General features: G+C 37.3%; 1 protein-coding gene across 5 annotated transcripts in view; it reads right to left on the minus strand.

The window, feature by feature from the left end:
* ABCC4 (ATP binding cassette subfamily C member 4) overlaps positions 1 to 21,560 on the minus strand; it is a 147,532-nt gene that overhangs the window by 105,886 nt on the left and 20,086 nt on the right. For all 5 annotated transcript variants that reach the window (XM_027712842.2, XM_039381997.1, XM_039382000.1 and 2 more), the window contains exons 5-13: positions 20,882 to 20,971; positions 19,556 to 19,719; positions 15,266 to 15,391; positions 12,167 to 12,416; positions 10,490 to 10,594; positions 6,203 to 6,292; positions 5,659 to 5,850; positions 4,054 to 4,148; positions 3,869 to 3,955 (exon numbers count right to left, since the gene is read on the minus strand). In XM_027712842.2, the coding sequence (XP_027568643.1) occupies positions 3,869 to 3,955; positions 4,054 to 4,148; positions 5,659 to 5,850; positions 6,203 to 6,292; positions 10,490 to 10,594; positions 12,167 to 12,416; positions 15,266 to 15,391; positions 19,556 to 19,719; positions 20,882 to 20,971 (1,199 nt within the window). The remainder of the gene's footprint in view (positions 1 to 3,868; positions 3,956 to 4,053; positions 4,149 to 5,658; positions 5,851 to 6,202; positions 6,293 to 10,489; positions 10,595 to 12,166; positions 12,417 to 15,265; positions 15,392 to 19,555; positions 19,720 to 20,881; positions 20,972 to 21,560) is intronic.

Below are 21,560 nucleotides of genomic sequence, written 5' to 3' on the forward strand. Positions count from 1 at the left end.
TAGACCAGGTGTGAAATACAAACTGAGAAGTCTTGAAGAGATTCTTGGTTTACAGGGATCCCACTTGAAAGAAAGTAGAGTGAAATCCCTGAAATTAGATACTACCTCCCCAATACATCTGTCGTCAGTGGACAAAGCGTGTAATATGTATATGCCCTTAAACACAGCACTGGCAAGTACATGCCAGGGCTATCGTTGCTTGGTTCCCCTGACACACTGATTGTACCTGTAATCTCTCTACAGAAGTGAGACATGTTAGCTTTTATCTGCTAGTTTTACAGGACTGATGAGCTTCACTTGCTTCTAATTACCTACACCAACATAACAGCACTTTTTCCTCGAAGTTCAAATGTTACATGAGATTTACAAGCACAGCCCACTTAGAGAGAGAGATATGACACTGGAAGCATTCATGGACTCCTAAGGGTTCCAAAAATGAAATTAAATAGAGTAAGTAAATACTCCATCTGTATATCTAGTTAAAAAAAAATAAATCCTTTTACTCATTTTCCCTACTTCATTTTGCTCCTCCCCTCAAGCACTTCTGGGGTTTAGGTAAGAATGCAATGAGTAAGTTAGGATCTCTTAATCCATGCACTTTGCATGATGGAATTTTCTGCTCTCCTTTGCTGTCAGTTCAATTCTTCCTCACCTTTTCCTGCAATTATGAAGGACACTTTTGCTACAAAATCATGCCTGCTCCCTTCCTCCCCTGAAGAGGAACACACAGTTACCTCAGACAGCAATGGAGAGACTTTATCTTTCAGGATGCCTGGTCAACTTGCCAGGTGACTCTCCGGTCAGCCTCAACATATGTTTATTCCATGCCCCACTACCCAGCTGCATGTCCACTGAGTTCCTACTGAAGGCCACTACCTAGTTCCAAAGTATTCCATCTGAATAGATGCTTAAGTTCATTACCATACTGTGATAAATGCAGTCATGTCCTCTGCAGCTTTTATCTAGTTCCAGAGAATCAGAACTTTAGATCTGATTTTAAAAGATTCCCAAACTGTCCTGTAACTCTGTCCACTCTCATAAGCACAGAGGAGGAACAGAAAGAAATCAGGCTGATCATCAACTGAGACTGGCTCCTGTCACTGGAAAAGATACAAGGGAAGGAACAATACCTAGAAAAGAGCATGTTTCAATAGACAATGAAATATAAATCTCACTCTTAAGAACATGATCTCTGAGTCAATATCACTGATGGGACACAATTTAATTTCTATCTAAACATGATCTGAAACCATATAATCTACAGAAGTATGTTTATAAACAGGCAGAGTAAAAAATTTCTTGAGATCTAAGTACAACTGAATGATTTTCTCAGAAATCACATGCTATTCCAAACTTCATCATACAAGGAAACGTGCTACTGCATTGATAATGGCTCTCCTTCATTTCAAAACTAGAGGTCTCAAAATACTGCATTTCTTAAAAGTTACTAAAAGCTATTTTTATTTAAATATATATATATAAAGGCATACCCCCCTACTGGAAAAAGGCCTACTGTTAAATATCAAAACAACTCACAGAAAAAGGCTACAAATAACACAAAAATAGAAAAACATGAAAATAGAAAATCTTCAAGCTTATACCTTCCTAGTCCCCAAGGAACCTGATCAGGTTCCCTGAATGCATTGAAAAACTGGCTTTATCTGCTCCATCATCCACAGAACAACCTGACTGTATCATGAAGAAATTCTTAAGAGCCACAATCCCTTATTAATAATATCATGGACTGTTTTCCCACTGGCGATGTGCTACTTGCATTCTTTCTCATTTGAAAAGTATTTATATATTTTAAACTGTTTACTACAGAAGCCAAACAGAATGAGGGAAAGCAGCAAATGTAATAAACCAGCTGTCCGCAGACCATAGCTCTAGGGAATTACTAGGAACATACCTATCTTTGACGTAAACACAGACTAGATGCTTGTAAAAGAATTAAACATTAATATAAAATTACAAGAAAAAAAAAAAAAAGAGCGAGTGAACTGAACAATATCCACTTCAGATTCTCATTTAAAAAATCCTGCTTCTTCCATCTTGTCCATTGTTTTAAGCCTCGTGGTTTGGACTCCTGGGGGGTAGCCTGCATAAAGTGATGTCTGAGACATTCCTTAGCACCATGTTCTAAGAAATCTTTCTTGCCCAAGTGCTCTGTCTTCTCCACATTTCTAGCACTATTCAGGAAGCATTAAAGAACATGCTCTGCATTGTTTTACAAAGCAAGCTACTGAACATAACACTCTCCCACTACCCCCAGCACCTTTTACAGCTTCCATGAAGGCCTCAGAAGACAACTTCTGTTTGTAAAACACCCTGCTTTAAAATCTTGCACAGCGAGGCATTGCTCAGTTTTCCTTCCCACTACTACTCCACCCAGTCCATTTTCTAAAAAATGCTTTCATGCTATTTTATGTGTTTTGCTCCAACCAATCTGCAGTTGACGAGAATAAAAGAAAGTACAGAACAACCTCAGCTGGTTCTCTGAGTTTCCAATTCTTTGAGATAACCTCCTTATTCCTCCTCACCTCCACACATTTATCAGCAAAACACACACTGTGCTCACAGAGCAATGGCTTCTAGCTTCCAGTTTTGCAGTAGGATGTAGTGCTGCCAATGTCACAAGCCCACATAAAATACAGAATAAGTCAAGAGGAAGCCTGAACTCCTTCGCGAGGCACCACTGTACTTTCCTGTTATCCTCTTCATGAAAAGACCTTAAGACTTCAGGTTAACAGCTCAGGTGGGTGCACTTTCAGAACTCAACCACTGATACAGTCAGACGCTGGAGTTGCAGAGAGATCTTGTGCAGAAACAGAAAACCAGCAGCTAAAGCCTAGAGAGCTTCAACAGGCATTAAAGGAACTGAATAGCATATGTGAACTACAGAAGTAATGAACTCCATCTATCAGTCATGGCAGGTAAAAAATTAACATAAAGCCTATGCATCATAAATCTCTTACTCCATACTAGCTGATGGAAACAAACATTTGAAGAAATCAATAAAATAAAACAAAATGTTGATGGGGTTTCAGAGAGTCCAGATTAGAAACTGAGAACATCACTAGGATGCACAATTTTCAAATTTAGATACTAAAAGCTTCCCCTTATGGGGACAAAAAGAACATATATGCCGATGCTACTCAAGGCAATTTCTATGCCCATTTCTGCAAGATAAGTTTTTATGATTGTCTAGGGGTGGACAGGAGGGAACAATAGTAAAACCAAATTAATTCATGTATTTGGAGCACGGAATTCCAAGGATGCAAGTATGATTAAGGAAACATTCTCATTGAAGGCCTCAACCAAAGCCCAGTGAACTCCATCAACGGAATTGTTTTCTTCTATTTCTAATAAATTCTAGATTATGCCTTTTAATACAGAGAGTTATAGCCCATGAAGAAGCAAGGACAAAACACTGGCTGGAAGTAACTGAATTACTCTCATACTCATTATGAGCCATAGATTAGGGAGTTTCAAACAGAGAGATGGAGAAGAGGAAATTCATTGAGAAGGGAACCTGACATTAATGAACACTCTCCTATTTTTTGGGGAATGGAGGAAGGTCCAATATCCCTCTCCTTAAGAAAATGGCATATATTCCCTTAAGAATAATTCTAGATATAATATCTACAAAACAGATTTTTAGAGGGCTTTCAAAAATAAAGAACAAAACCAAAGACACAGTTGGGGAAAATCTTTCAAGTACATAAAATAGAGGAAAAACAAATGCAGAAAGCGAATGTATTAAGTTTTGTGAAGAAATCCATCTCCCCAGAAATGCTTTCTCAAGTTTTTCTATAAGGAATTACAATATAATATTTGCATTGTAAATGACAATAAAGCAGTAACATACTTTTCAAACAAATGTCTTCCGACTTCGGCATCTACTGCACTCAGTGGATCATCCAAAAGATAGATGTCTGCATCTTGATACACAGCTCTAAAAGGTATAAAGAAATGCCAGTATCACAGTCTTACATTAGTTTACTTTAGTCACTGAAGTCTGGAAATTTTTAGAAACAATAAAAAACCACTAGCCTGGCCAGGTTTACACGGGCCTTCTGTCCCCCGCTCAGAGTAGCTCCACGATCTCCTATTACTGTTAGGTCACCATTTGCTAATAATTCCAGGTCCTGTAAACATGAAAGAACAGAGAGCAATATTTTTTTTTAAATCATTTTAACTTCAAAGACCGACAAAGCTGCATCAACGTAACATTTTCTTATTTAAAAGGTATTAACATCTCACTTTAAAATACAAGGTTTCATACTAAATGAAATACCTGCAGTTACTTTATGACTCTGTACTTTCAGGAAAAGGTAACTAAGAAAGCAGAAAAAATAGATGAGATCCTGAAGTTCACATTTTCTTCAGAGGAAAGTGCACTACTATTCTTAGTCTTACAAGGAATATTTGGGGATTCAGAAAAATCAAACAAAATACTAAAATGTCTAGCAGTAAATTAATTATTTTTTATTTGAAAAAAATGAGCTGTCACAAGAAAAAAAATTGAACTATTATCAGTAAATTAGCTTGTCAGTGTCAATAAAAACTGCATTACTTTTATTCTTACTGCAATGTATTCAACAGAAACACCAACATTCATCACAGATTTGGTTAATTTTGGGGTAGGGACTATGAATAAGACAAAAAAATTGTATGGTGTTCCATATCAAATCATTGTATTTCCTATTCAGGAAATACAGTTTTATATTAAGCTATAACACATATTCTTAAAGTTTATTCACAGCTTTTATAAGATACATAAATTTGCAAGAAAAATATGAAAGTAAATCTACCATCAAATATGAAGTGTGGATTTTTTTAATGCAGTTTGCTGTCTTTTAAAATCATTAAAACTTTAAGTTTATATAACGGCATATGACTGATCTCAGCAGGCGATATTAAAACTATCTGCCATGTGTAAAAACCTTGCAAAAAATGTTCATTACAGCAACCATCTGCTTTTCACCTGTGTCGCTGCTGACAGGAATATCGTAACATGCTGCATAAAACCTTTTTAGCTGCCAAGCAAAACGTCTGTTTCTTGACAAATCTGGCTTAATCCTCTTCTATATCTCATGTCACAAACTCCTTTGCGCACAGACCTTTCAAAAATATTTTTTCATAAAACTACTTGGGTTCAGCAAGTTCTCCAATATATAGCCTAGGGTTCTTTTGATAGCTGTTAGCAACACATAACACATGATACACATGACATTTACTTTAAAGAAAACCATACAGAATATTTACAAAATGGAAGTCACAAATAATGCTAGCTTGATCATTTGTTTTCTGCCTCTTATTGCATTTGCACACACCCCTACCATAATATCCGTGAAAAGGGCTAAAATGCAATTATGAAATTAAATAATAGGGAATAGCTTTTTCAAAACCGTGTCTGTGCTTCACAAAAGCTACGCCTCCCCCTAGTGGAAGTTTTAAGAATTACAAGAAGGTGCTTACAGAGGGATGGCAAAAATAATTACACATATTTCTGTTAAGCAACAGGACTTATTTCATATGCTACTAATAATAATCAATTCCATATATTACATATTGCAGCACGTACCACAAGCCTAAAAGAACACTACGATAAAAATAACGAACACGGAAATAAAACACACAAAGAGAAAGCCTTACCTTTTTAAGAGCACAGACTTTTAAAACTTTTTCATATTTTTCTTTCTCATATTCCTTGTCAAACAGTATATTACTTCTTACTGTGCCAGAAAACACCCAAGGCTGCTGAGAAACATAGGCGATTCTTCCTGTAACATTTATCAAACCTTTGTCTTTAGGCAGCTCACCAAGCACAGCACTTAAGAGAGAAGACTAGAAAATATTGAAAAAAAAAAAAAAAATTAAAAAGTTTGGTTGCATTAAAGACATTACAGAGACTGAGCAGTGTTTACTGGCATGACGGCATATTTCACCCTGTCACTCAAACTACTGCTAACAATAGGAAACCACTAGTAACCTCTAGATTCAGTCTAGAACCAACATACAAAGTACTGCCTAACTCCAAACCACACCCAGAAGGACATCAGCCTTTCTTGAGTGCCAGTATCTTGATGTGAAGTGTGTTTTTATACACGGAAAGGAAGTGTACAGTTTTAAGTTTCTAGTTTTCACATTTAAAAGATTCATAAAAGCATTGTGGAATGGGATAAACACTAAGACTTACTTTTCCAGCTCCTACAGGTCCAATCACAGCCAACAGTTCCCCTCGTCGGACAGTAAACGAAATTTGTTGAAGGGCTGGTGTTTCTAAACTCTGTGGATTTGAGAAAAAGTTCGTCTTCCTTAGTAATGAAATTTACACCATCAAAATAAATATTTAGAAATAGAAAATCATGTACATAAATCACTATAAACTAGCAACTCATATGACCACCATATTTTCAAGCATACAGTTGGTCTCTTCAGTAATTCATTAACACTTTTTAAAGTCCCTCATCCTTCACCACAAACAAGAAATGGAGATAAAACAGCATTCAAGGAACAAGGAATCCAAAGGCAGCAGAAGCAGTGCTTCCTCAGAGCCCAGGTATCCTGGCTGCAGTTCAGCACAAGGCTGGGGTGGCAGCCTCGGAAATAGGAGCTCTCTCTGCTGGTCACCACAATGGCATTCATGGCCACAGCACGACACACTCAGCAACTCCAAGTAGAAAGACAAATGGTGGAAAAAGGGAGGGCTGGAGCTCTCTCAGAGCCTCAGGAAAGCCAAGTTTGTGTTTCCTCTAGTCAAGGCTCTATCCAAAGTGAAAACAGAAAAATGCCATTTGATTTTACAGAACCTCATCTTGTATACTGTGTATTCTCACAGACTTTTCATGGACAATGTAATGGGCTATTTGTATGAAAATATCCTACCCTAGGATTGTTTGTTTACTGTTCCTTTTTAGTATGCCTATCCATTATGTTACACTACTGATAAGAGCTTATTTCCTAACATATTTTGCACCTCTTCTATCAAGGTTGTAAAAACGTCTACTTGTGAAGAGAAAGGATGCTCATGTCTTTAATAGCTATGCTAAACTGCAATTTTTAAGGACCTGGTGCAGCTCCCTCTCAATAAAGCAAAACAACCTCATAACAGAATCTGTCTTTACACACATCTTAGTCTTCACTAAGCATGACTGACACTGAAATGCAAACAGTAAAATATATGCATTTAAAAAACCCCAAACCAGTACTTCTATCAAAGGATCAAATGAAAACTCAGTCTTAAGCGGCAAAAATGGAAGAGCAAGGTGAAGAATACCTTAAAATCTCCAGCCACCTTTGAAGTTCAAGTGAAAGAAGAGGTCACCACCTAACCCTGCACAAAAGATGCGAGAAGACCAAGTACTAGGAGTGCAAAAAGAAGAAGCCTGCAATTCGTTTCAAACTATTTGGGAGAGACAGAAGTACAGTATCCATCCACATCTATGACAGCTGGGAGAACTGGGCTAGCACACATGCTCTCACTCATGCCAGGAGAAATACTCAGCCAGGCAGCACCGCACCCAGAGCTCACAATTCCCACCTCACAGAAACACAACAGGGTTCACATAAAATCAGTCACACTGTGAGAACCTGAACTCATGTGTGTTGTGCAACTCTGCAAAACTCCTTTCGTTGCCATTATAAGCTTCCACGAGGTGGCATCAGCGGGACTTTTTTCCTTTTCTCCACACAACCCCACTCCCTCAATCAGCATTTGACCACGAATTTGATTCCCCGGTCCAGAGGACATAGCCAAGGTGCTCAGCTAGTGCTAAGATCAGGGGAACTCTACCAACTTATGGCAGTCAAGGATTTCTTTTTTTTTAAATACAGAGCTTGTAGGAAGTATCTCTTATTAAATGAGCGTCTATATGGAAAAAGTAAATAAGCTTTGAGACACACAGGCCTTTCTTCAGATCCCTTGAGGCTGTGCTTCCGAATTCACAAAAGTGCAAAGAGACTTCCTTCCAATTTCAGATTTTTAAAAAATGTATCATAAGAGCCTAAAACCATTACAGAAAATTTTAACGAAGTTTTTAAACTATTACCAACATATATTAAAGCAGTACTGTAAGATTTCAGAGTCTACACGAAAGTAGTAATGCAAGCAAACAGCACAGCCAAACACACCGAAGGGGAATGGTATTTTTGCAAAATAGCATTCTTTATAATTAAAGACAATTTGTCTTGAATTAATCACACCTATTTTTAGGCACTAAATTGAGGCACTTAAATTAGAGCACAGACTAATATTACAGCTAAGTTCACCTGACTGGTCCTTACCACAAATGCCCCAGCTCCCCTGTGCCCTGTCAGCTTGCTGTGTCTTTAACTTTACTTCTTCTGCCATTTGTTTTTGCCTAACCTTGAATATAGATTGTTCATGGGACTCAGCTATCAGAAAACAGATCTCATTAAAAGTGATTCATTTTCTATTGCTTTATCCCTCCGACCTGGTTCACCACAAGGTCATACGTAACAACCAGCACAGCGGAGGACAAAAGATCACAAGAATGATCCCTTCAGGGGCTGCAGCTCCTCAGGTGAGTTTGGGCAGACCTTACATGTCCGACAGCCAAGGGAATGAAATACTTCTGCCCGTCTCAGGGATACAGAGATCATATACTGCACAGAAGTACTACACTATTTAGGCTCCTCACATAAGGACTAAAATTACATTGGATAAATTTGGCCTCTGTTCAAATGCTGGAAATTTAAATCTGAAGTTGCTCAGTTGAGTAGACAGATTGTTCTGTAAACTCAAGGCATATCCTAGCCCGTGGTACTCAAGATAATACTTGCCTTAGTAAAACAAGAGTGTGAACAGGAATTAACTGGTTTTGTTTATCTCTCGAGAAATTGTAATACACTATAGGTTGTTTTCCTAAAAGTCTTGCCAATAACCCTTTTTTTTACTTCAAGTGATTTTGGATTTGTGGATTGGTTGTTGGTTTGGGGGTTTTTAGTAGTGCTCTTTTGGCACACAATCTTTAAAAATAAATTATCATCCATCTGTACAGTGTCTGTACTTGTTTCTCAAGTGTCTAGAGAAACCCTGTCAGGGTAGCAAGCTAAGCCAGTTACTTGATATAGGATAGTCCATTCATATTATTCCTTTCATAACTCATCTAGATTGGAATCTATAGTCTTTTCAGTGAGCAGTTCTATAAAATTATTTTGTATCATCGTAAGAGTACAGAAGATAAACTTCCTGAGATCTGAACAGTTCTGGGAGAACTATTTTTCTCCCATGCACACTGCAATTAAGTATCATAACGAAAATTACATTAACAGTTTTGTGGATGGCTTGATGGCTTGGGGTTTTTTTTAAACTGAAAGGAAACCAGTAATTCCAGTCATGCTGCCCTGCTTTATGCAACATAAACAACTCATAAAAAAAAAAAAAAGTGTTTTATGGGCACATTATGCAACCATTTCCTAGAAATTGTTAACAGTGGTACCAAAGTCAGTTTGGGAAGAGAATAAAGATTAAGAAATGCATTCCATTTTGCATTAGAATGTATTCACAATCAAGTCTTTCATATTAAGTAATTTTTAAGAATTTGGTCAATGTCTCATAAATATTGATGTCACAGAGAACTCTGAGAAATTAAATAATGTAGCAATTTCCATTTGCAGCTGAGTAGCAGTAGGTAGATTCTCAGATATGTGTTCACACCTGGTTGTCCTTGGGACACAGCAGAGGTTGGGGAAGAGGGTATAAAAAGGGAAATATGTGACATGTCTTATTTGCATTACTTTTATATGCAAAACTCAGTTTTAGAGCTTCCAGCATTTGTAATGGAGACTGAACCCTCCCATTTGCAAGGATGCTGGCAGGTTGTAATAGCTCCAACAATTATCACAAATTGCTGCTTACCATAGGAATTGCAGTTTTGAAACAGACAACCTTCGCCTTTCTTACACAAAGAAGATACATAATAAATTTATCACCCCTGTATCATCTCTTTTTCTAGTAATTTTAAGCTTGGCGCATTTTAAGCAGAGAAAAATCTGTAGCTGAACAGTCTCAATTAAAATACAGAGTAACAAATACATGCTGACCAGTCTATAAAGCTTTCAAATTTGTTATGAGAAGTATATTGTACTGGTTGTAGACTAATGGACTGATTAAGCATTCAGTTCACAGAAAAAAAACCCACATGATAAGGGCCACCTTACTTTGCTGTCTGTCCTTGATTCCAATTTTAGTATCTTGCCAAAATACAGTGCTGTTTAATAACGAGATATTTTCACATAAAAACACACAGGTTTTCATTTAGTATAATATCAGGAATAGCTACTTTAAAGATGCACTTGATAGTGTTTTCAGTACTAATCTACAGTTAGCTTAATGTACTGAAAAGATTCTTGTACTCAAAGGAGAGAATACAAAACATCAGCACGCTACGCAGACACTGCACTTTAGATTTCAAACACCTGCAGCATGAGTATACTTTACATTTACTAGAAGTAGATTTACCTTGTCCCAATAGCAAGTCAAATCCTGAACATGAAGAATGATATTCTCATTATCACCATGCAGTTGTGGCTTGAAGTGTGAGACCTCATCAAGCATCAGAAAGTTCTGCAATAAAAGCACAGAATAATTGCATAATGTGAGACCAAGAATGGGAAAGGAACCCAATCACGTTTTTTGATAGCAGCATACAGAACATTAATTATAGCGTTGGAAAAAACAACCACAAACTGATCAAGGAATTACATTTCCAAAGCAATGCACAACTGTAACAGTGCACCTCTATCTATCTAGCTCCCCCCCAAAAAAAAACCTCCAAAAGTGCATATTTATTAGAACAACCACCTGCTCAGTAAAGAATTCCAGAAGGAAATGGACTTTAAGAACCTGTCCTGTCTTTTCCTTGAAACACTGACAAGTCTTAAGATTGTTTAACTCCCTCTTTCCAATCAGAAGAGGTAAAATCCCCGCTGCAACACCTTATCATTCCACTGCTCTCATGGCAAATATTTGTTATTTCATTGGAAGAATGATAAGGACACCGTAAGCAGCTGTCCACTGTCCCTATTAAGCATTCTTCATGTGACAAAAAGAAGACAGAACACTGTCTGAACCTCTCCTCCTTTCAAATTCCTGGGCATTAGTAACAAAAATTGCTTATATCTGCATTACTGGTTTATTATAGTTTCACTATTGAAATTCTGCATTATATCCCAATCAGAGAACCTTTCCTTCAAGTATGCACTTTGTACCACAGCCACATTTCTAGCACACCTTGCCTGATGCTAGATTATAAATAGGTCAAACAAATATAGAAAGGAAAGAGGCAAATTCCAGAGAAAACTTTCAAGAATAACAGTTACCACAATTTTAAGACAAAATCTCAAAAATTCTAACATGCTCTGAATCACAGAATATAAAGATCTTAAATAGGCATCAGCACACAATATTTTAAGAAGATAAGGAAGGTCTTGATCTTAGAAGCCAAGACCAGTTAACAAGTACTTAGCTAACAGCTTGCAGGCGTGAGATAGCTGCTGAAGACTTACAGCAGTCAGTAACTAAGAGGAACCAGAAGGAGGATGGCAGGAGCCACGGAAGGGCAGGAGGAATACTGCTAGGTGTTCACAGGCACAGAGGTACTGCTCAAACTCCAGCGGTATTGTTACAGGGAGCAATGAGAAGTCAAGCATTTTAATGCAGCACTCCTACGTGTACAACACACTCTTATTCTGTTAATACTAGATATCAGCACTACTGATGTTCATCCTTATTGAAGCTGAGTCTCCACTCCAGTACTGAAACAGGAGATGAGCTAGGGCTCACATCTGTCCTCCACAGATGACAGGGTAGTGCAGTGTACAAGGAATATGAATCCTACAGCTTCCACCTGCCTGCTTTGTTCTTCAAACCCCCACATATATGTGTATCTGTCCAGACGTTCCTCTTACTTCAGAAATGTCTACAATACCTCTTTGCCATGTACACTCTTCTACGTTATGGCCTGCTCTACAGTGCACATCATGTTTTTGCACGTGCATACACAGCAACACAGCTTCCAAAAGAGGTTATTTCATTAAAAATCCCAAACTGCAAAACTAAAATAAGGCTGCATTTGTCAGTGGTGCTAAAACAAAGTTAGAGTAAGAAAAGAAATACCCTTCAGATCAATAACCGTACCTTGATTCGTCGGATGCTAATCACTGCCTCAGATACTCTTTCAACAGCCGAAGGGAAGAACAGAGTTACTGTCAGTCTCACTGCACCGTACAGGGACACTGCAACAAATACCCGACTTGCAGAGATAATATTTCCAAGCAGTACATATGCCATGAAAGTCATGAACACTGTTATTTTGCTTGCCACAAAAAAAGAGGCCAGGTTCAGTCCGCGAAGGTAGGAGCTTTTCATAACCATGGAGATCTCCTTCCTAAAAATATAAAAAAACCACATCAATCTCTCTCGTTACTGTTGCCCTCAACAACCATATGAGGGAAACGCCCTCTCAGGATTTTACTTTCATATCCTTTCTCCTCCCCTTGCATCACCCCAACTCATACGTAAACAACTGTGAAGAAACCACGTTATATGGTAAACAACAACAACAAAAAAGGAATTTAAGAGGCTTAGAAATTTAGTGACGAAATTTATTATACTTAATATTTTAGCAGCTATAGAAAATAATTATTTTTCAGAGACAGAAAGCCGGTGTACTACTTTTTTCTGCTTTAGTCAAACTAGTATTTTAGTTCAGATTCTAATCTGCTTCAAATATTTCTGGGTTGCGTGCAATAGCAAAGAGGAAAAAAAACCCTGTATAAAGGCCAAGCACCCACAAACTTCTTATCCTTCCAATATCAAAATCCAATAGAGTTCAGTCACAAAACTCATGACAAGACTGACACATACTCTTCAGTTGAAAAAAAAAGGGCACCTTCCAAAAGATCAACAGTTTTGCCCATAATCCAAGTATTTGCCATTACTCAGCTGCTGATCCTCGAACTTGATCACAGAATTGAGAGTATTTCCTTTCATCTCAGTCTAAATCCTTCCCAGTTTGGACCCTGCTCCTAGCTTCTTTTGCTCTAGGAACTGTGGTTCATAAATTAAGAAAATACTGATCTGTGAGGCAATTGTTCTGCCAGTCATTGCCCAAGCTAAACAGCGACTGAAGTACTGCTCAGACACATAAATCTCCCTTCAGCAACTGAAAAGCTGTTGATGCATATGTTCTCAACTTCCACTTCAGTTAAATTGCAGTTTCTATTTCTAAATGACTCATCAAGTCCAATCCTCAAGATGTTACTGCACTATCATCCACGACAACGTGATGCTATCAGGCTTAAGTCCTTATTAAAATAATCATTTTTCTTTATCAAGAGAGCCATAACAACTTATTCCTTCCCCATATATTCTATTTTTGTCTGCCTGAAAAAATATCCAAGTTCCAAAACAATTCCTTAATTTCTCTTTCCAAATAATCTGACTATTCTCAGGGAAAATCTTCATAATTTTGATCACCTTCCACTTGGAAGTATAGATTGAGATTAGAAACTCAAATTGGGATTATACAATTTGAAGGAAATTAAGTGCTCACTTGATGAAGAAAAGGATGCAGGATGGGTTACTGGAAAACTAGTTAAAGCAATTTTCCCACTACACTTGCCAAATTGGCTGAACTGACAGACTTTCAAAGAGTTTCAAACACTTACTTTTTCATCTTAAGGGTTCACAATCTCTGATCTCCAGAGTACAGAGAAAGAACATTTGTATGTAAACTATTTGAATTGGGTCTAATTCAATTACTTCTACAACCCTGGATGAAACTCTTTTCCCACCCTTTAGTAATCCTTAATAATCCTCTCATTATCTATGGACAATTGGCAAGTTTTTTGTGCTACTCTCAATAAATATCAGATAAATTATAACCTACTCACAGGCTGCATGTAATATGTCTTAAGACAATTACACTGTCTTAAGGCGTAAAGTTATATAAAATGAAATTAGTATGAACAGACATAGGAAAAAAGAGCAAAGGAGGAGTTCAGGGGTCATCCTAGCCACTGTCAAGAGGCACTGTGGAAATACTGAGCAATAAATCACCTGGCTAAATTCAAGACTTTTAACTACAGTTTTCCACAGCACAGTTGAAGAAAAGAAAGATGGCTCAAGATGTGTTCTGCAAGAGCTTATTTCTCTCCATCACTAAAAAGGAAGCCTCTAATCCTAACGAGGTGTTAAACTTGGAAACCTGAAGTTTAGTGATGGGAAAACGCCCATTGAGGAAGCTTTCAATAAAGAAATAGCCCCTCTGGCTCCATGCAAGACAGTAAAGCTTTTCATCGATCATGAACATTCAATCAGCACAGTATCCTATGATCTAATAGGGGAAAAGATTATGTGCATGAGAAGAAACATCTCAGGGAACATTTGCAAGTTTGCAAGCCTGCAAATGGACGGAAAGGAAAAAAAATCCTTTAAAGTAAATGAATTCCAAATAAAACAAATTTTTTTTTTAAAAAATCAGATAATCTACAGTAAATTAACAACCTTCTATTTACATGCTGGAGAGGGACACAACATGAAAATTAAATTATGAGAAATATGGACCCAAACTCCTACAGTTATCCTTTAGCACTGAATGCTCTTACAGTGTCAAGTAAAAAGGCAAATATTGATTGCAAATCCAATTTATTAATATGTTTTAATCTGATGCCAGTGGATCTCTGAAATGAAATGTCATAGGATACCAAACTCAGCTGGCTTTCTCAGCTGAACACCACAGGAATTTCTGATCTGCTGCCCTACTTCCCTCCACCTTTCCCAGATAGCTTGAGCAGCACTTAAAACACAGAAAAGGAAGCAGAGTAGTACATTAGGATGTTATCATCCAGGACAGAAAGTCGGATTCCATATATTTCTGAGAAGGGAGATGTCTCTGTCTAGGTTCGTTGCTATCAGTTTACAGAACTGTGAGGATGAAATTGTTGCAATACAACAACTACATTTTATTAGTTGCTGTTTTTAAACACAACCATAAAATGAAGTATAAAAAAGCCAGAATTTATAAATATCAAAGTTTGGAGGGTTTTATTCATTTTTTATCGCCTTAGAATGTATTTTCATTCCTCCACTCTTGCTGTATATTAAAAAATAAATAAATCCCAAGACATTTAACCTAAACTGCATTTTAAAGCACAAAATAACACACTTATTCAAATGTAAAAAAAAAGGCAACTGATACTGGTCATATACCAAGCTGTATCTTTCCAGGATTACCTTCTTAAACCATTCACAAGTTCCGCAAATGACTTTTCCCAAGCATACATCTTTATTATCTTCATACCACTTATCACTTCATTCATGGTCCTAATCCTGACATCTGTTAAGGCAGCTGTCTTGCTTCTGTAAACAGCACAAAGGAAAAAATTTCAGATTCTCTAAAGAAGACAATTTATGATCATGTAACATACTCATATACATGAAGCTTTTGCTTTTACATGTAAAGACGATTTGCATAATTGTAATTGCATTAAAGAGTCTTCCTAAAACAGTATCTTAAAGCTGACACAGAGCAGACAGACTTGGAATGTTTGTATTCCTGGTATTACTTGTTCTCAGGACACTGAAGTGATTCTATGTTCAGAATTACATGTCAACTTCCGCAAACACATGGTATTCCTTAAAGAACATCTCTGTGTACCAAAAAACCCTCAAATTAAAACATTCGCAACTATGAGAACTAAACAAAAAATCAGAAAATTACTTTAAAACAGAAGATTTCAAAATGCCGAAACAACCACCCTTCTCATAAGGCTCTTTTGATGTTGTTAAATAAACTGGCCTCATTTGTGTCTTTTTAGGATTAACTCTAGTTGAAGCAGAGATTACTTAGTACATGAGCTATAATTTATTAGAGATAATCTAAATATGGTTTTGTTTAACAAATAAATATTATTTAACCATTAACTGTAATTAACACTAATGTAAATATGCCTATTTAAGTGCCACATTATGTTTGCGCTGATGAGCAAACTGGAAAATATATATAATTAAATAATAAAGTCACAGTTTTAATTAGGAAAAAAAGCACTGAAAGTTGGAAGCCACGTAATGAATGCATAAATTATGCTAATGATGCCTATTACAATTCTGAATTCATTCATGTAGACAAACATACTTTGCACATAGCGAGCTATGGCAGACCTTATTTTGATAACACATACTTTTACCTGCTAAATTACTCATTTTTGCATATACCAATGAAAATTAAGATTCAAAGAGCATTTAAAAAAAAGTCTCTTTACAAGGAGTGACTGGACTTTGTCAGCTTAACCTGCCCCCTGTAAGATTTCTGAGATAGAAATCTCTGGAAGAAATAGCCATATTTAAAGAACATAACTAGATGGAATTTCAAGCACCTACTCGTCATATTAAAAAAATTTCTCAGCACCAGCGTTCCATAAATGTTAGGATGGCTGAAGCAGGGTATTAAAAAAATATTTATTCAAGAAAGCTGACAAAAGGAATGTAAAAACTTAGCTCTAATACAATCAGGGACTCTTATTAACACTGAGGAAGATTACTTAGCCTAAACCAACCCTACTGAGATGGAACAAGATTATCTTTGCTACTTCATCTTTTGCTCTTTCAAAAATAAACAGTAGAAAAAAACAATTCCTCAAAGAATGTAAGAGCTCAATATTTCTTCCCCATGCACACACCACCACTGTAAAAGGCAAAACTTAGCCCATATTGTTCATATCTCTGCAGCAGCAAACAAAAATTCTCACCTACAGGCTATTGGAAGTCACTTAACTTCCAGGGTCGGTGTTCAGATAACAGAAGGTTGAAGATGATTCAAAATAATAAAGTTAACGGAAGTTTTTTAATCAAAAAGGGTATAGTTCTCATAAACCAATTTCTCAGTTTTCCTGCTGAAATGTTATCATAGTTTAACAATCCTCTTTCAGATTCCTTTAAAATGTTCAAGAGGTTGGGGCAGGGGTGTTGTTTTTCTTTTTTTTTTTTTAAGTCACACTCCTCTACACTTCAATAAGCATATTTTGTACATACATACCAGAAGCCACAGAATCAGTAATATTATATAATGGCTTCAAGTACACAGACATTCAGTGCATTGACAATTAACTTACAGCAGAGAAAGACATGTCCCCAGTTTTAAAAATATTAAGTTCAGAGTACATGCAGATCAGTCTGACTCCAAAACCCATGCTCACACAGCATTATAAGAGTGCAATAGGAAAGGAACTAAAAATTCTTCAACTGTCTGAGAAGTCCCCTCTATAATACTCATAACCATTCTACATTAAGCAAGCTGCAAAATTCCTTTTTGTTTTCATGAGGCATATTTGGTGGGTTTTAATCATGTCTGACACAACAGTTACATATAGTGTTTCTCTTAAAAATTATAAGGGCTTTAAATGAGACTTTTACAGTTGCATGGCTAAGCAGTAAAAGGGTTGAACTCTTGGGAATAAATATATCTAAGTTGGCTTCAGTCCAATAACTGAACTACTTCTCAAATAATATATTATTAGGTCATGTGTATTTTGCAAAACTTCCAGTACTTGTGCAAGTAAAAGCAATCCTGCAGATTACAGTGTACACCATTCCACAGGATACTTAGTCCATCTCTGCAAACTCCTACAGCACTGCAGCCAATGACTGCATCACGAACTGGTATGCATATGTGCTTACAAGACTGAGTCACAAGTACAATGCTGAATAATAGCGCAAATTAGCTGCCACACCGAGCGTGCTTGGATTTTAGCAAAAGCTTTAATCCTTAAATTACTTCTTCATAGGCTGATTTCCTTAAATCCATGCAGATTCCCAGCAACTGCCATGTGAAAACACTCATCATTAGACAGAGCTGAAATCTATTCCAGTTTTACCATTAACTCCTTCTGTTCACTGCACACTCACAAAGATCTGTGCACATGGAGACCAGCAAAAGTTTTTCTGGTTAATAAATTCTTTTCCTTGCACTGCATCCAAACAAGTGGCCATGGGTAAAAAAACCCAAAACAACATTATATTGCCACTGATTCATTTTTAAAATACATACCTTCAAGAAAGAGATTTTTGTCACCTTGTTGCCTGACCCTGAACAAGTCCCTTACTCTCTCTGTGCCTCAGTTTCCCATCCGTAGACTGGGGCTATTAATGCTTACCACCATGGATAAGACACTAGCTAAGCACTAAGCATTTTAACTACTGACTCAAGCCTCAAAACCTCAGAAACTTAAACTAAAAAAAACACCAACAGTGAAGTAGCTTGATACTTATGCATGCATATTGCACATGCAGTGAAAATGCACATCTAAGAATATATTGCAAGTGCTCTACAAACAGGTTTTATCATTTAAAAAACCCTAAGAATTTGACAGAGAACACTGAATGAATCATTATTTGAGAAACAGCACGTGAACATTATTTTAGAAATAGCACATGAACATAATGACTGAAGACTATCACACTGGTTGCAAATAGAAGGAATTCTACAAGTTGGCTTCATTTTGTAATTCTCAGCTGTCTCTTCATACCCAGCCATGCAATGGCAATGCCATACTCAACGGGTGTGGGAAACTTGTCATGAAATACAACTAGAAAACAACAGTAACTCACTAAAATAAGCTTTACTTATCAGAAGAGCTAGAAGGAACCCATTCAACAAAAGATGCAAACAAAGATGCATAACGCTTGTCAGCATGTGTACATATATGCTTCCAAGTAAAGGAACACAAAAATGTTTCCATTAAGATGCAAAGGTCATTTATAAATTCATTATGTAAGTATAGTATGATTAATTACATAAGAAACATAAAAGAAACAGAAAACTTGGAAGCAAGAATTTGCCTCAACAGTCCCATCTCAGGCAAGTCTTTTTTTTTTTTTTTTTTTTTTTAGGAAAAGTCACAGAAAAACAAATTAAATTTGTCTGATAACAGAAAATTACTGCAAACTCTTCACAGCCTAGAACCTTACACTCGGAAGCCTCATACTGGCATCAAAACCACCATCATAATTTTTTTCTTCCTTTCTCTCTCAGTTCCTTCCCCATTTTTCTCTCAGCACCTTTGTCATGAAGGAGAGACAGCAAGACCTTTGAACATAAAACTTTCAGAGCTTTCTGCTGCAACTCCTATATCATCCCAGTAAGTCAAACTTAGAGCAGGGCTGATAGTATCACTTTTACAAGTAATCACTCCCTAAGCACCACTGCAGGAAGGAGTTACACAATTCTATGCCAAGACCTACAGCAAGGTAGCTACAGAAATAGCTGAATTCTTTTAATGTACTGGACATCTAATGAGTAGCAGATATTCTCTGCATGTTTGGCAGACAGACTACTTCAAGTCCATAAACAGCAATTCAGACATCTCGCATTAGCAACTATAAAAAAACACTGGCAAAGATAAAAGACAATGCAAAAATCATCACCAGACACAAACCGATTTCAGAGCAGTACTCTACCTCCATCCAGCATGAATATTTTTAAACCTGTAACAGAAAATACATACAACCCAAGATGTGTAGCCTTACCTGAGGGAAGAAAAAAGCCTCCCAATGCAGGTCTGGACAGGAAGAAGAATAATCAGAACTGCCATTCCTGCAAGACACGATGGCCCTATTTCCATCCAGAGAAGTACTGTTACTGCTACAGCTTGAATTGGTCCAGCCCACAAGAAGTGCAAGAAAATTGTTACCTAGACAAATAGTTAAGAATCAACTGTTAGCTTTTGGTCTTAGCTAAGAAATTTAACCCTAATAACACTGAGGAAGTATTTTTGCATTCAGTGAGAATTCTGCCCCAGAGAGCTAAATGTACATTTAGCTGTACAGAAAGTAAACAAATGTTGATTTTGGTTTATGTTCATCACCAAAACTTCTCTGAGTTTAGAAAAACAGCAGGAAAATATTTAAGGGGAAAAACAGATATGTTTTGCTCCCATATTTTAAGGGAATATATTTCTTCTTATGATGCCATCCAGAAGAGTCTTGAGAGGTGGGCCCATGCAAACCCTGAAATTCAACAAGGCAAGTGCAAGGTCCTACACCTGGATTGGGGTAATCCCAAACATAAATACAGACTGGGAGGAAAACATATTGAGAGCAGCCCTGGGGAGAAGGACCTGAGCTGCTGGTGGATGAGAAGATCAACACGGGTTGGCAGTGTGTGCCTGCAGCCCAGAAACCCAAGCACGTCCTGGGCTGCATCAGAAGAAGCGCTGCCAACAGGTCAAGGGAGATGATTCTCCCTACCTGGAGTACTACATCCAGCACTGATGGACATGAACCTGCTGGAGCAAGTCCAGAGGAGGGACACAAAGATAAACAGAGGGTGGGAACACCTCTCCTGTGAAGACAGGCTGAGAGAGTTAGGGTTGTTCAGCCTGGAAAACAGAAGGTTCCAGGGAGACCTTATATCAGCCTTCCAATACCTAAAGGAGGCCTACAGGAGAGCTGGAGAGGGACTTTTAAAGCGCACGTAGTGATAGGACAAAGGGGAATGGCTTTAAACTCAAGGAGGGTAGGTTTAGATTAGCAAAGTTCTTCACTGAGGGGGTGGTGAGGCACTGGGACAGTTTGCCCTGTGAAACTGTGGATATCCCAATCCTGGCAGTGTTGAAGGCCAGGTTGGATGGGCCTTTGAGCAACCTGTCTAGTGGAAGATGTCCCTGCCCATGGCAGCGAGGCTGGAACTAGATGATCTTTAAGGTCCCTTCCAACCCAAAACATTCTATGTTCAAGACACAACTAGAAGAAATGTTCATTAGAAACATTTAAGCATCAGTTGTAAACAAAAATTCCTTAACTCCAACCCCACAATTTCTTCAGCCCATTGGAAAGATCTGTAATACTTCTTACCTGATCAAATTTGTTCACATCATTTGACAGAAGATTTACTATTTGACCCGTGGTAGTTTTTGCCATAGCTACATTACTAAGACGAAGTGCCTAAAAAAGTCAGAATAGTTTCGAATTGTCACAGCTTATAGAGCACTATACACCTATGCACAGAAAACTCAATACACAAATACAATTCCGGGGCAAAAGCTGAAGGCACATCTCAGCTTTTGCCTGAAAGTATTGAGGCATAGTAGGAACCTTAGATAACACATGGGTTAGGTCTACATATTCTGAACAAAGTCCTGAAGAAAAGAGTATTAAGAAAATGACTGTGAGAAGTGCTATAACTACCTTCATGTCTGAAGTGATTGAAAATGGGGAAATACCAACACAGTAAGTAACTAAAACTATGCAAAAGAGTGTCTAACTCTTTGTGTGCATTGTTTTCCCCCTCAGTATGAGTATCTGTACAAAACAGGAACAGAAAACTCCACCTGAAGGTCAAATTAAAATCAGAACAATGTTTGGTCAATTGCAAGAATTCTGTTTTGAACAAGATATGAGAGAAGGCAAAAAACAAACACCAAAGTCATTTATTTTACACTATCAGTTCTTGCTAACACTGCAAACAGTGCTTTCTGCTAGAAGGAAAACACAGGTTTGTAGCACAAGTTAAAAAATATACAAAACATGTTTT

The sequence above is a fragment of the Pipra filicauda genome, unplaced genomic scaffold, assembly GCF_003945595.2.
Source record: "Pipra filicauda isolate LSUMZ 115617 unplaced genomic scaffold, ASM394559v2 scaffold24_size8852520_pilon, whole genome shotgun sequence".
Lineage (NCBI taxonomy): Eukaryota > Metazoa > Chordata > Aves > Passeriformes > Pipridae > Pipra > Pipra filicauda.